The following is a 13,727-nucleotide window of genomic DNA, read 5'->3' on the forward strand; positions in this document are numbered from 1 at the left end:
AAAAAAATGGATTTCTGAACCGTTTTAATTTTTTTAAATTTTGTTTTGTCAATTATGCATATATAACAACCATATGAACATATCTTTGTCTTATTTTATTGAGTTTGTCCATAAGGCCTATGTTTTGTCCATTTGCAATATATGATCATAGGAAGTCAAAAGTCAGTGAACCATGTACAAATGGCATAAGAAATGTCCAAATGGCATTTCTACTTACCAAATGATATATATCAGTATGTTAAGCCCTGAATCAACCTAGAAGGTCTATTTGTCATGTTTGATCATAGGAAGTAAGAATTTGGTGCAATGAGAGAGAAGTGGGACTCTATTAGATGGGCACGGGTGGGGGGTGCTCCCTACCCGGCCATGGACCCCTTGCACACCCCTAAAGGCATTAAAACCATTTTTTTTATTTGCTCCTGGTAACCCGTTCAGATCACCAGTTGCACGGCTGTCCCTTTGCAATGTCTTAAAATGGGCATTTAAAATCACAAATTTTACTTGCTCTAATATAATGCAGAAATGCCCAATTGACTGTCCCATTGAACTCAGATGGCCAGGCAGTGATAGTGGTTCCTCTCCATCGGTCATTATGTTGATTTCAACATGTCCACTTGGTGATGGTAAATCCCCTTTTAAAAACATTGGAAATGTACTGTCCATTTGCAATGTCTTACAATGGGAATTTACCATCACGAATTTGACATGCTCAAATATACTGCAGAAATGCCCAATTGACTGGCCCGTTGAACTCGGGATGGCCGGGCAGTGATAGCGGTTCTTCTCCATCGCTCATTGGTGTTGATTTCAGCATGTCCATTTGGCGATGGTAAATACCTCATTAAAAACAGGACCAAAATTCACAGCGCCTTCTATTTAAACCATAATAAAAACTTAAAACACATAGTTACGTTCTAGCTGTGGGTCCAGTTCTGACATTACGTGTAGGCCTAGCTGAGGCGACACTGAATCCCGAGGATTGGCTAGAAAGGTAATTCAGAGCCTGAGCAGCGACCTTAACCCTTTCACGCGTGAGTTCCAAATATCTCTAACGGTTGCCACAGCGTGAGTTTTTTTGTGCACGTGATGTTAGAATGTTCTCTCCATTCCAGAATGTGATTGTTACGTAACAGTGCATTTAATCCGCGCTGCCCTCAAACCAAAGCACGCAGACTGTTTTTATTTATAGGCTGTTTCAACTTTTCTAAGAACAGTTTGAATTTAGGTGTGTTCCGCCTCCTCATTCATTCACATAAAAATAGTCATTTTTACTTTTGCGGACAATTTAATTTTTGGGACATTTCTGACCCGGACAAAATTCCCCAAGCACTTTCCAATTGTTTGTGCAGTTCAAGTCTGCAGACATTTGCTAATCTCCCGTCAGAACAGGATCTGCACACGTGTTCACATTTTCCATCTGTTGCCCTCATTGTTTTCGTTACTAATAATAACTTTGGAAATGTGTGCGTTTCTATCAAAGTAAGTGCATTATTACGTTGTAATAGTTTATGTATGTCGTTTCTATTGTAGCGTACTGTATGTATGGAGCATAATAGATTTGTGTATATTCTTTATAACCGCGGACACGTGAGGTAACGTTACTCATTTTATAACCTTTATGTTATATTCAATCGTGCTTAGGTAGCTAGCTACATTTTTCTATCAGCTCTGTAAAACAATGCTAATTGCGTCAGAGAAGTATTATCTTGTGTTGTATTTTGAAGCTACATGGCCTTATGACTCCCCTAGTGGCGCAGCGGTCAAAGGCACAGCACGGGGTCAAAGGCACAGCACGGTGCTAGAGACATCACTACAGACTCCCTGGTTCAAATCCATGCTGCGTTTCTAAGTAAGTGCCTTATTACGTTATAATAGTTTCCGTATGCCGTAGCGAGAATAATGTATACTTCTTATAAGCGAGGGGACGTTACTCATTTTATAACTTTACATTTTAGTCATTTAGCAGACGCTCTTATCCAGAGCGACTTACAGTAGTGAATGAATACATTTCATACGTTTTTTTTTCTTCCGTACTGGCCCCCTGTGGGAATCGAACCCACAACCCTGGCGTTGCAAACACCATTGCAAACACCATGCTCTACCAATTGAGCCACAGGGAGGCCCACCTTCATGGTGTTATATTCAATCGTGCTTAGGTAGCTAGCTACATTCTTCTATTAGCTCTGTAAAACAATGCTAGTTGCGTCGGAGAAGTATTAGCTTGTGTTGTATTTTGAAGCTACATGGCCTTATGACTCCCTAGTGGCGCAGCGCTCAAAGGCACTGCATCTCAGTGCTAGAGGCATCACTACAGACACCCTGGTTCAAATCCAGGCTGTATCACAACTGGCTGTGATTGGGAGTCCCATAGGGCAGCGCACAATTGGCCCAGCGTTGTCCGAGTTTGGCCGGTGTAGGCCATCATAGGTAAATAATAATTTGCTGTTAAATGACTTGCCTAGTTAAATAAAATAAAACATATGACCATGGTTTGTTTATTTGGTCTATTCAGCATGGCTCTGTTCTGCCCTGCTTTGCCCCCTTGTGGAGCTCAAAAGTTAGTTTCTTACTGTTATAACTCAAATCTGTGATTTTGTCAATGCAATAAACTATTTTTATAGCTGTGTTTATTATGTTATTTGTAATATTGTTTTATTGCTATATCCTTATATTGTATTCTAATTAATAATTCCTCTTTATTCTGTACTTTCAGAAACCACAAACAGTATTTGCCAATATCATAACTGGACATCTTTCGAGCTGAAGATTGAGGACAGCTTTTGTATGCTAACGTTCTCTCCTTAACAGTTTTACTGGATGGAAACACAGCAAGAAAACACATAGGCCAATATGTAATAGTCGTCTATTTTATTGAAGTATTGGTAGTTGGTTCAACAACAACTTGTTTTACTAGAGGACAAAAAATTGAATATGCATAACCCATATTTAATATTCATGCAGTGACTGAACAACAACTGCATTTCCACCCCCCACCTCTAAAGGCATAGTATCATGGCAGGTCACCTGTCAAGTCACCTGTCAGGTCAGTCAGTCACTTATTGCTGCAGATGTGCTCAATAATGCTTGAGCATGTGATACTCCTCAAAGCATGGTGAAATACATAGAGGTGTATCACAAGCTAAACACATGTATTTTGTCATCTTCCTCTGCTTACTTCTCCTGGCGCCAGACAGGCAGACTTTGCAGTGCCTCCGTGTGCGACTACCTTGAGCAGCAGTTTGAGGGACTTTGCAGGGAAAATGCCGTGCAGTGAGGCGTAGGGGATTGTCTAAAGCAGGGCGACCCCCAGTGGAGGGGCGCCGAGGGGTGTGGTGCTCCTCCAACAGCTCTCTCATGAGGTTCTCTCTGTATTTTTGGTAGGTAATTACTTTACCTATGAGGGAGTGGGGAGGATGAGGAAAGTTAGAGGATGATGAGGCAGTGGGTAGGTTGGTGAGATATTGTCACTGTAATTGCATAATGGATTTGTATGTGAACTGTACATCCAATTACAAAAATACCTCGTTCAGTAATCATCTCACCTGTTAGTTGGCGGTGAACTATGCTGCCGTTGAGGACAGCAGTGTCGATCAGCTGGAAAAATATCTTCTTATACCACTTGGTCGTTTTCCGAGTGCATTCCACAAAGCTGTTTATCATGTCCGCCTTATCCACGGCCCCCATTTTGAGGTTATAGTCTAGCACACAATCTGGTTTTATCTTTCTCTCTCCCGTCAGGCGGTCCACCTTCCCTGTGGCCGACATGGTTGCTGTATGGACAGTGGAGAGGACATGGACGTCTCTTTTGTCATGCCACTTTACTGCCAGCTGTTGACCGTTCTCCTGGAACTCCACCTCCCCTCTCTGCATCTTCCTGCATCCGAATGCCGGGATCCCCTTCCTGTTCGACCTGACTGTGCCACAGGCCCCTGTGCTGTTGGAGAGCAGATGCTGGAAGAGTGTGGGACTGCTCTACCAATTGTCCACGTACAAAGTGTGTCCCTTGCCGAGATGAGGAGCCAGCATGGTCATCACCACGGACCCAGACACCCCAAGCCCCTCATAATGTTTGATGTCAGTGGTAGACCCTGTGTACACTATAATATCCAGGACATATCCTGTCTTCACGTCGCACATGACAAAGAACTTGACCCCAAACCTGTGCCTTTTGGAGGGAATATATTGACGGAACGCCAGCCTACCTTTCCATAACATCAGGGACTCATCAATGCATAGGTCCTTGTATGGCACAAAGACCCGACCAAATGCTGATGTCAGGCTGATAAGAACAATTCTTATTTTGTATAACGGGTCACTTAGGATGGCAGTAGCATTGTTGACGAAATGCAGGCATCGCAGCAGAATTAGGAAGCGGTCTTGGGAAAAGAGGGTGGCAAAGAAGGGAGTTGCAAACATAGGATCTGTGCTCCAGTAGTCTCTTAGGGAGTTCTTCTTTACTATCCCCATGAGGAGGACTGTCACCAGGAAGGTATACATTTCACTAATTGTGGTTGTCACCCATTTAGCGAGTTTCCCCCTCACTCCTGGCTCTCTCTTCTCCTGTAGCTCCAAGGCATAGCGATTGGTCTCCTGTACTATGTTTCCCACGAGCTCCTCTGTCAGAAACAACTTGAAGCACTCTGCCTCAGTTGGAAATGGCAAGGGGCGTTGCACTCCAGACTGGGACTCGTCAAAGCAAACAGCAGGGCCAGGAGGGGTGAAATGGCTGGCGGCCTTCCAGCTACCACAGAACTCTTGTACTTCATCCACTGTCGGTCTGCCTCCATCACCACCAGCATCTTCAAAGGGACCTGGTACTTCGTCAGTGGACAAGGGAACCTCAGATTCAGGGTTCTCAATGGCTACAAGGTTGGGGGGCAGCTCCTCACTGTCACTGTCACAATCTGATTCCTGACTTTCATACTCAGACTCATTGTCAGAATTTAAAAAAATCTCCAGAATTTCCACATTTGTGAGTTGTCTCCTTTTGAAAGACATTGCTAATGCTACAGCTTAGCTCACTAGCTACATACATAAACAACAACACTGAATGGCTCAGAGTGAGAGGGTACGTGATTGACTGCCGGCATGCGTCACTTGTATCAATAAATCACCATCAGAAAATGTTTTGTGTGGTAATTATTTGTGTATTTACTGTCTTATTCACATGTTTTCAATTCTAGGTGACAAATCATGCATTCCGATTCTTGCATAGATTGTAATGGGCACATATTATGTGTGTAAAATACTTATTTGAAGGTTATACTGATTATGATGAGCTAAGCTAATTCCAGCTATGTGTATGGAGCCATGTTTGTTGACATACAATGCATTCTGGGTTTCACGTAATCGTCTGACCAAAGATGTTATAACAAAATGAGGTGAGTAAGAGTTCACAAATTTTTTGAGGACTTCTGGAAATGAATGGTGGGATGTGAACGACAGTAGACACACCCCTTCAACGTGCATACTATAAACAGACCGAACTCATCTTGTCTGTTATTATCTTCGGTTTCTGTGAGGAAAAAAATGCATGGCTGCGCGCTGAAACTAATCGTCGGATTACTTTCGATTTCTAGAAAGTGTTTTACTCAATTATTTTGATCAACGGTGAGCAAACCTGTGATGTGATTAATTGTACATAGTAATTGCTATTAGCTAATTCATAGTGTAGTTTATGTCAGCCGAGAGTTAGAAAATATGACCGCTTGTGTTGCGTCAATCTTTCCTCAGCGCTAGGACAAATGTAGCCTACATTTTTCCGGTTAGGATGATTGTGTTATGCTATAGATACTTCTGTGAATATCTGAACGTTGCATCCAAAAATAAACTGCTCACATTCTGGACATAACTTTGTAAGGACTGTGTTTGTGTAAATAGTTTCTGAAAAAAGTGTGGCCAGCTGCGCTCAATAAGCCTATTTTACAAGCTTGTAAATATTTCGAAGTGTGGCCAGCTCAAATGTTGATTGTTGCGTCATTCGAAACTGGCCGTTCTAAATGAGCATTCTAAATTAGTGTTCTAATCACACGGGGTGTGATCGTACGCTTCAGGGACCACTGTAGAACGATCACACCCCGTGTGATGGTACGTGTGAAAGGGTTAATTAGTGCTGAAAATCCACTGTTTCCGGGCATTGCTACGGGGTCCCTGAATGAGCTATCGGACAGAAACTTTAGGGTCCGTCGCTATGGGCTGAGGTGGTTTCAATGCACCTAGTTTTGTGACTCTGGGACTTTTCTAAATGTCATCATTTTCGCAATGGTCAAAATGAATTGAGGTCATTGCAAATGTAGAGGCTGTTTCTCAGCCTGAGAACCTTCTAGAGCCACAACTCACCGTGCACTATCGACTTAAGCTCTAGAACAGGTTTCTAAAGTTCAAGAGCTCTAGGTCTGATGGTTCTTTGATGGTGCGAACGCCGATATCTATTGCAGGCTCTGTGTCTTTATGACTCCCAATTGACTTTGTGTGTGTGTAAGTTCAGAAAATCACAGAAATCACGTAGAGCTCTGAAACCCACCTTAAAACCTGTAGGGGATAGGGGGCAGTATTTGCACGGCCGGATAAAAAACGTACCCGATTTAATCTGGTTACTACTCCTGCCCAGTAACTAGAATATGCATATAATTAGTAGATTTGGATAGAAAACACTCTAAAGTTTCTAAAACTGTTTGAATGGTGTCTGTGAATATAACAGAACTCATATGGCAGGCCAAAACCTGAGAAGATTCCATGCAGGAAGTGGAAATCTGATTTGTGGAATCACCTTCAACACTTTGCCTATGAGAAACACTATGAGTTAGGATTCATTTAGCACTTCCTAAGGCTTCCACTAGATGTCAACAGTCTTTACAAAGTGGTTTGACTCTTCTATGGTAGAAACTGACCGAAAGAGAGGCTTGGAAAGTTGGTCACAGGGGGAGGGCCGTTACTACTATGACACGGGCGCCCATGGGTAGCCTCATCTTCCGAAACATTTAGTAAGACAATGCAATCGTCCGCCTTGAATATTATTGAAGCTCTGATTGAAAAAGGCCCTAAAGATTTATGTTATACAACGTTTGACATGTTTGAACGAAGGTAAATATATATTTTTTGCTCTTTCATGGCGACAAGTCCCGCGCGCTACAGTACATTATGAGTAGCCTTTGGAACGCGCTAACAAGAAGGAGCTATTGGGACATAAATTATTAACTTTTTCGAACAAAACTACATTTGTTGTGGACCTGGGATCCCTGGAAGTGCCTTCTGATGAAGGGAATATTTACAATAGTATATTTGATTTTAGATGGTTCCAAGATGGCGCTAATCTGTATCGCCTAGCCTATTTTTCTGAGCATACCACCTCGTTTATTGCAAAGTGTGATTTCCCAGAAAAGTTATTTTTAAATCTGGCAATGCGGTTGCATTCATGAGATGTTAATCTATAATTCTTTGAATTACAATATTACATTTTAACAATGTTTTCGAATAGTAATTTTGTAAATTGTAGCGCAGATCACTGGAAGCATTTGAGGGAAAATATTTTCTGAACGTCACGCGCCGATGTAAAATGCTGTTTTTATATATAAATATGAACTTTATCGAACAAAAAATGCATGTATTGTGTAACATGATGTCCTAGGAGTGTCATCTGATGAACATTGTCAAAGGTTAGTGCTGCATTTAGCTGTGTTTTTGGTATTTGTGATGCATGCTAGTTGCTTTGAAAATGGCAGTGTGATTTTTTTTGGCAGGGTACATAATCTAATGTTTTGATTTTGCTGTAAAGCCTTTTTGAAATCGGACAACGTGGTTCGATTCAGGAGAAGTGTATCTATAAAATGGTGTAAAATAGTCATATGTTTGAGAAATTGAAGTTATAGCATTTATGAGGCATTTGTATTTCGCGCAACGCGATTCCACTGGCTGTTGACTAGGGTGGAACGCAAGCGTCCCAGGTTCCCAGACAGGTTAAACCTCACTAGGGTAGGGGGGCAGCATTCGGAATTTTGGATGAAAAGCGTGCCTAAAGTAAACTGCCTGCTACTCAGGTCCAGAAGCTAGGATATGCATATAATTGGTAGATTTGGATAGAAAACACTAAAGTTTTCAAAACTGTTAAAATAATGTCTGTGAGTTTAACGGAACTGATATGGCAGGCGAAAACCTGAGGAAAATCCATCCAAGAAGTGCCTTTATTTTGAAATGCCTGTTATTCCATTGAAAGTCTATCCACCATACAAAGACTTATGACGCAGTTCACGATCTCTATGCCTTCCACAACATGTGACCAGTCTTTAGGCATTGTTTCAGGCTTTTAGTCTGAAAAATGAGGGAGAAACAGCACTTTCAATGAGTGGACAGTGGAAATTTCCAGACATGAAGCCCGCACGTGACCGGGAGCGCACCTTTCTTGTTTCTCCTTTTCTATTGACGAAGCTTTTGTCTGGTTTAAATATTATCAATTATTTATGACAAAACAACTTGAGGATTGATTATAAACATCGTTTGACATGTTTCTACGAACCTTTATGGTACTTTTTAGATTTTCCGTCTGTCTGTTATGACCGCGCTTTGTTCCAATTGAATACTGAACAAAACGCACCAACAAAACTGAGGTTTTTGGACATAAAGAGGGACATTATCGAACAAAACAAACATTTATTGTGTAACATGGAGTCTTCGGAGTGCAACTATATGAAGATCATCAAAGGTAAGGGATACATTTTATCGCTATTTCTGACTTTTGTTACTCCTCTTCTTGGCTGCTAACTGTTTAATGATTTGTCTGCTGGGCGCTGTTCTCAGATAATCGCATTGCTTTGCTTTCGCCGTAAAGCTTTTTTGAAATCTGACACAGTGGTTGAATTAACAAGAAGTTTATCTTTAAGCTGGTGTATAACATTTCTACCTTTTATGTATGTTTATTATGAGAATTTCTGTTTTGTTGAGTTTCACGCTCTGCAAATTTCACCGGATGTTGTTTGAGACCGTGTTTTACTGAACAAAACAGAGGTTTTTGGATATAAAGAGGGACTTGATGGAAGAAAACAAACATTTATTGGGTAACTGGGAGTTTTGTGAGTGTAACCATATGAAGTTCAAAGGTAAGTGATTCATTTTATCGCTATTTCTTACTTTTGTTACTCGTCTACCTGGCTTGTTACTGTTTGTAATGAAGATCTGGCCCTGGGGCACGACCTGAGGCTGTCGGCCTATTATAAAAACATTCGCAGACGTCTAGTAAGGCACCGTACATTTGCAAAATGGAGATCATCATCAATCATACGGGAAATGCCAACGGCGTCCCATATCGAGGGAAAGGGCTGTTCCATGACGCCAGATCATGTCTTTGCTCATGGGGGCGGGCCAATGACTTAGTTAAACTTTAAAGGGAATACAATTCTCTCACATTAAAAGGTTTAACACAACATTACATTTCACAAATAGTTTAATCTTTACTCATTAATTTTATACAAGAATTAGATGCAAACCTCATAATGGAGGCACCTGTATAAACAGAGTTAGGGTAACGTGGCTGTATTATCTTTCATGAGGTCACAAACATTAAACAAAAGGGACCGGGTCGTAGCTGGCTTCTCCACCAACCGTTTACACATTTTCCAAAATATGGATATTGTTCAGTTCTCAAATTCTGGAATGTAGTCGAATTTTGCGGGAGTTCCTTTATGCTACTGTGAAACTTTCTCTCTCCATACTGCATGACCAGGGGGAGAGAGTGTCCGCCAGGAATTTACAACCTGAGATAACACAACCTGGGTGTAGGAGAGAGTGAGAGAGGGGGAATCCACGATCTATACCCAGACAGGGCCACGTCATGACAACATATTAGTATTCAAACCATTAAAATGAGCCATTTCCAATTTTAAAGCACAAACGAGTAAAACAAATTAACTCAGGGTGGTAAAGCTAGCTAGCTAGCGTTTCACAATTTTACAAAATCATCATAAAATGAATTAAATATTAAGTTACAGGAAAACTTCACCTGCTGATTTGGGCTCGCTTTTTTGGCTTTCTATCTATCTTGGCAAATATGTCAGTGGTAGAGGTCGACCGATTAATCGGAATGGCTGATTAATTAGGGCCGATTTCAAGTTTTCATAACAATTGTAAATCGATATTTTTGGATGCCGATTTGGCCGATTTTTTTATTTTATTTTATTTTTTATTTAACTAGGCAAGTCAGTTAAGAACACATTCTTATTTTCAATGACGGCCTAGGAACGGTGGGTTAACTGCCTTGTTCAGGGGAAGAAAGACAGATTTTTACCTTGTCAGCTCAGGGATTCAATCTTGCAACCTTACGGTTAACTAGTCCAACGCTCTAACCACCTGCTTTACATTGCACTCCACAAGGTTACGCGAATGCAGTAAGAAGCCAAGGTAAGTTGCTAGCTAGCATTAAACTTAGCTTATAAAAACAATCAGTCAATCATAATCACTAGTTAACTACATATGGTTGATGATATTACTAGTTTATCTAGCCTGTTCTGCATTGCATATTATCGCTTAGGTACACGTTGCTCCAACCATAAACATCAATGCCTTTCTTAAAATCAATACACAAGTATATATTTTTAAACCTGCATATTTAGTTAATATTGCCTGCTAACATGAATTTCTTTTAACTAGGGAAAATGTGTCACTTCTCTTGCAAACAGAGTCAGGGTATATGCAGCAGTTTGGGCCGCCTGGCTCGTTGCGAACTGTGAAGACTATTTCTTCCTAACAAAGACAGCCGACTTCGCCAAACGGGGATGATTTAACAAAAGCGCATTTGCGAAAAAAGCACAATCGTTGCACGACTGTACCTAACCATAAACATCAATGCCTTTCTTAAAATCAATACACAGAAGTATATATTTTTAAACCTGCATATTTAGCTAAATTAAATCCAGGTTAGCAGGCAATATTGACCTGGTGAAATTGTGTCATTTTGCGTTCATTGCACACAGTCAGGGTATATGCAACACTTTGGGTAATTTGTCAGAATTTTACATAATTATGACATAACACTGAAGGTTGTGCAATGTAACAGGAATAACGTCTTGTTTTCGAGATGATAGTTTCCGGATTCGACCATATTAATGACCTAAGGCTCGTGTTTCTGTGTGTTATTATGTTATAATTAAGTCTATGATTTATAGAGCAGTCTGACTGAGCGATGGTAGGCAGCAGCAGGCTCGTAAGCATTCATTCAAAATAGCACTTTCATGCTTTTTGCCAACAGCCCTTCGCAATGCATTGCGCTGTTTATGACTTCAAGCCTATCAACTCCCAAGATTAGGCTGGTGTAACCCATGTGAAATGGCTAGCTAGTTAGCCGGGTGCGCGCTAATAGCGTTTCAAACGTCACTCGCTCTGAGACTTGGAGTAGTTTTTTCCCTTCCTCTACATGGGTAACGCTGCTTCGAGGGTGGCTGTTGTCGATGTGTTCCTGGTTCAAGCCCAGGTATGAGCGAGGAGAGGGACGGAAGCTATGCTGTTACACTAGCAATACTAAAGTGCCTATAAGAACATCCAATAGTCAAAGGTATATGAAATACAAATCTTATAGAGAGAAATAGTCCTATTATTCCTATAATAACTACAACCTAAAACTTCTTACCCTGGAATATTGAAGACTCATGTTAAAAGGAACCACCAGCTTTCATATGTTCTCATTTTCTGAGCAAGGAACTTAAACGTTAGCTTTTTTACATGGCACATATTGCACTTTTACTTTCTTCTCCAACACTTTGTTTTTGCACTATTTAAACCAAATTGAACATGTTTCATTATTTATTTGAGGCTAAATTGATTTTATTGATGTATTATATTAAGTTAAAATGAGTGTTCATTCAGTATTGTTGTAATTGTCATTATCACAAATAAATAAACAAAAAATTAAAAAAATGTTAAAAAAAAATCGGCCGATTAATCGGGACCGATCTTTTTTGGTCCACCAATAATCGGGATCGGTATCAGCGGCGAAAAATCATAATCGGTCGACCTCTAGTCAGTGGTCATACCTTCCTGTGTGATGTCCCGTATACAACAGCAATTCGCTGATCCTGGTGCAGAATACACAGGGTTTCTCCCTCCCCATATTGACTAATACCATTCAATAATAAAAATAGACAATACAAGTAAGTTGTGTCTAGTAAAATTGTAATGCCGAGTGCCATGTCTCACTCCATTTAGAGTAATCAGTATCAAACCCATCTGTCAGTTTGGACTTCATCACATCATCTTGCAAGTCTCCATGTGCTGGGTCCATACATGTTTTTGTGAACGCATACATAGTCACTGTTCTATTACCAATGGCAGTTAGGATAGGTCAAACCAGACACAAACAGGTACATTGTTGAAGTTTGAACAGGTCATATAAAACCTACCTTATTATGGTCTCCCAATCAAACGACCGAGGCTGGCATCTGGCAAAAGCATTTTCGTTCCTCTCCATCTGTAGAAATAAAATGAATTGTATTTGTCACATGCTTGGTAAACAACAGATGTGGACTAACAGTGAAATGCTGACTTACAGGCCATTCCAAAACAATGCAGAGAGAAAGAAAATAGAGAAATAAAAAACATTTCATAATTGAACCTTTATTTAACTAGGCAAGTCAGTTAAGAACAAATTCTGATTTACAATGACAGCCTACAACGGCCAAACCCGGACGACACTTGGCCAATTGTGCGCCAACCTATGGGATTCCCAATCACGGCCGGTTGTGATACAGCCTGGATTCAAACCAGGGTGTCTGTAGTGACGCCTCTAGCACTGGGATGCAGTGATTTAGACCGCTGCACCACTCGGGAGCCCCCAAATAACATGTAATAATAAATACACAATAGCTGTGTTCGAATACTCATACTGACCCACACTAACCGTACTATTTGTGAAGTAATTTGAGTATGTAGTATGCTCATAAATGCAGAAGACACATTTCAGTTGAATGCATTCAGTTGTACAACTGACTAAGTATCCCCCTTTCCCTTCCCTTATTGGTCATAGTATGGATATAGTTAGTATGCCAAAAGTTCAGCTAATATGCAGCTGAAGTCCGAGAGCGGATACAAATTCATTGCTTTAACTAATTATGACAAATGTTAAAATGTTGAGCAATATAATAAAGTAATGCATTTTCAAATAAGTTGTTACACATTATGTTGGCTGACAATTTGTTAGCTACACTAGCCGTATGAACCGTATAGCCAGTGGTGAAAAAAGTACTCAATTGTCATACTTGAGTAAAAGTAACGATACCTTAATAGAAAAAGTGATAGTCACCCAGTAAAATACTACTTGAGTATAAGTCTAAAATAATTTGGTTTTATTTATACTTAAGTATCAAAATTAAATGGAATTGCTCATATGAACTTAAGTATCAAAAGTAAATGTATAAACCATTTCAAATTCCTTATATTAAACGCAAACCATACGGCACAATATTTTATTGACAGATATCCAGGGGCACATTCCAACACTCAGACATAATTTACAAAAAAAGTATTTGTGTTTAGTGAGTCCGCCAGAAGCAGTAGAGATGACCAGGTGTCACGTTCTTGAAAATGATCGAACCAAGGCGCAGCGTGAGTATAGTTCCACATATTTATTTTAGTGAAACTAACAAAACAAAATAAAAAAAGGTACAAATACCGTGAGGACGTTGTGCCCAAACACACTAACAATCAATCAATATCCCACAAAACACAGGTGGGGAAATAGCTACCTA

The 13,727-nt window shown here is 40.3% G+C and overlaps 1 protein-coding gene and 1 long non-coding RNA gene across 2 annotated transcripts; one reads left to right on the forward strand and one right to left on the reverse strand.

Moving 5' to 3' along the window:
• The first annotated feature begins 1,294 nt into the window (after positions 1 to 1,294).
• LOC123729577 (uncharacterized) lies at positions 1,295 to 2,941 on the forward strand. The gene is made up of 3 exons (XR_006761223.1): positions 1,295 to 1,479; positions 1,750 to 1,849; positions 2,714 to 2,941. It is a non-coding gene; the product is annotated as an uncharacterized lncRNA (long non-coding RNA).
• Positions 2,942 to 2,993: 52 nt separating this feature from the next.
• LOC106581633 (piggyBac transposable element-derived protein 4-like) lies at positions 2,994 to 3,732 on the reverse strand. Its single transcript, XM_014163780.2, has 2 exons — positions 3,543 to 3,732; positions 2,994 to 3,394 (listed from the first exon to the last, which is right to left on the reverse strand). The coding sequence occupies exons 1-2, from the start codon at positions 3,682 to 3,684 to the stop codon at positions 3,075 to 3,077; spliced, it is 462 nt and encodes a 153-aa protein (XP_014019255.2). The 5' UTR covers positions 3,685 to 3,732; the 3' UTR covers positions 2,994 to 3,074.
• Between the last annotated feature and the right edge of the window lie 9,995 nt (positions 3,733 to 13,727).

Source organism: Salmo salar, chromosome ssa21 (genome assembly GCF_905237065.1).
Source record: "Salmo salar chromosome ssa21, Ssal_v3.1, whole genome shotgun sequence".
NCBI classification, from domain to species: Eukaryota; Metazoa; Chordata; class Actinopteri; order Salmoniformes; family Salmonidae; genus Salmo; species Salmo salar.

Excerpts from the sequence above, each read along its gene's own strand:
- LOC106581633 (XM_014163780.2), bottom strand. The coding sequence starts at position 3,684 with ATGGGGGCCGTGGATAAGGCGGACATGATAAACAGCTTTGTGGAATGC. Across the intron at positions 3,395-3,542 it reads AGTTCACCGCCAACTAACAG|GTAAAGTAATTACCTACCAA; the intron begins GTGAGATGATTA and ends ACTCCCTCATAG.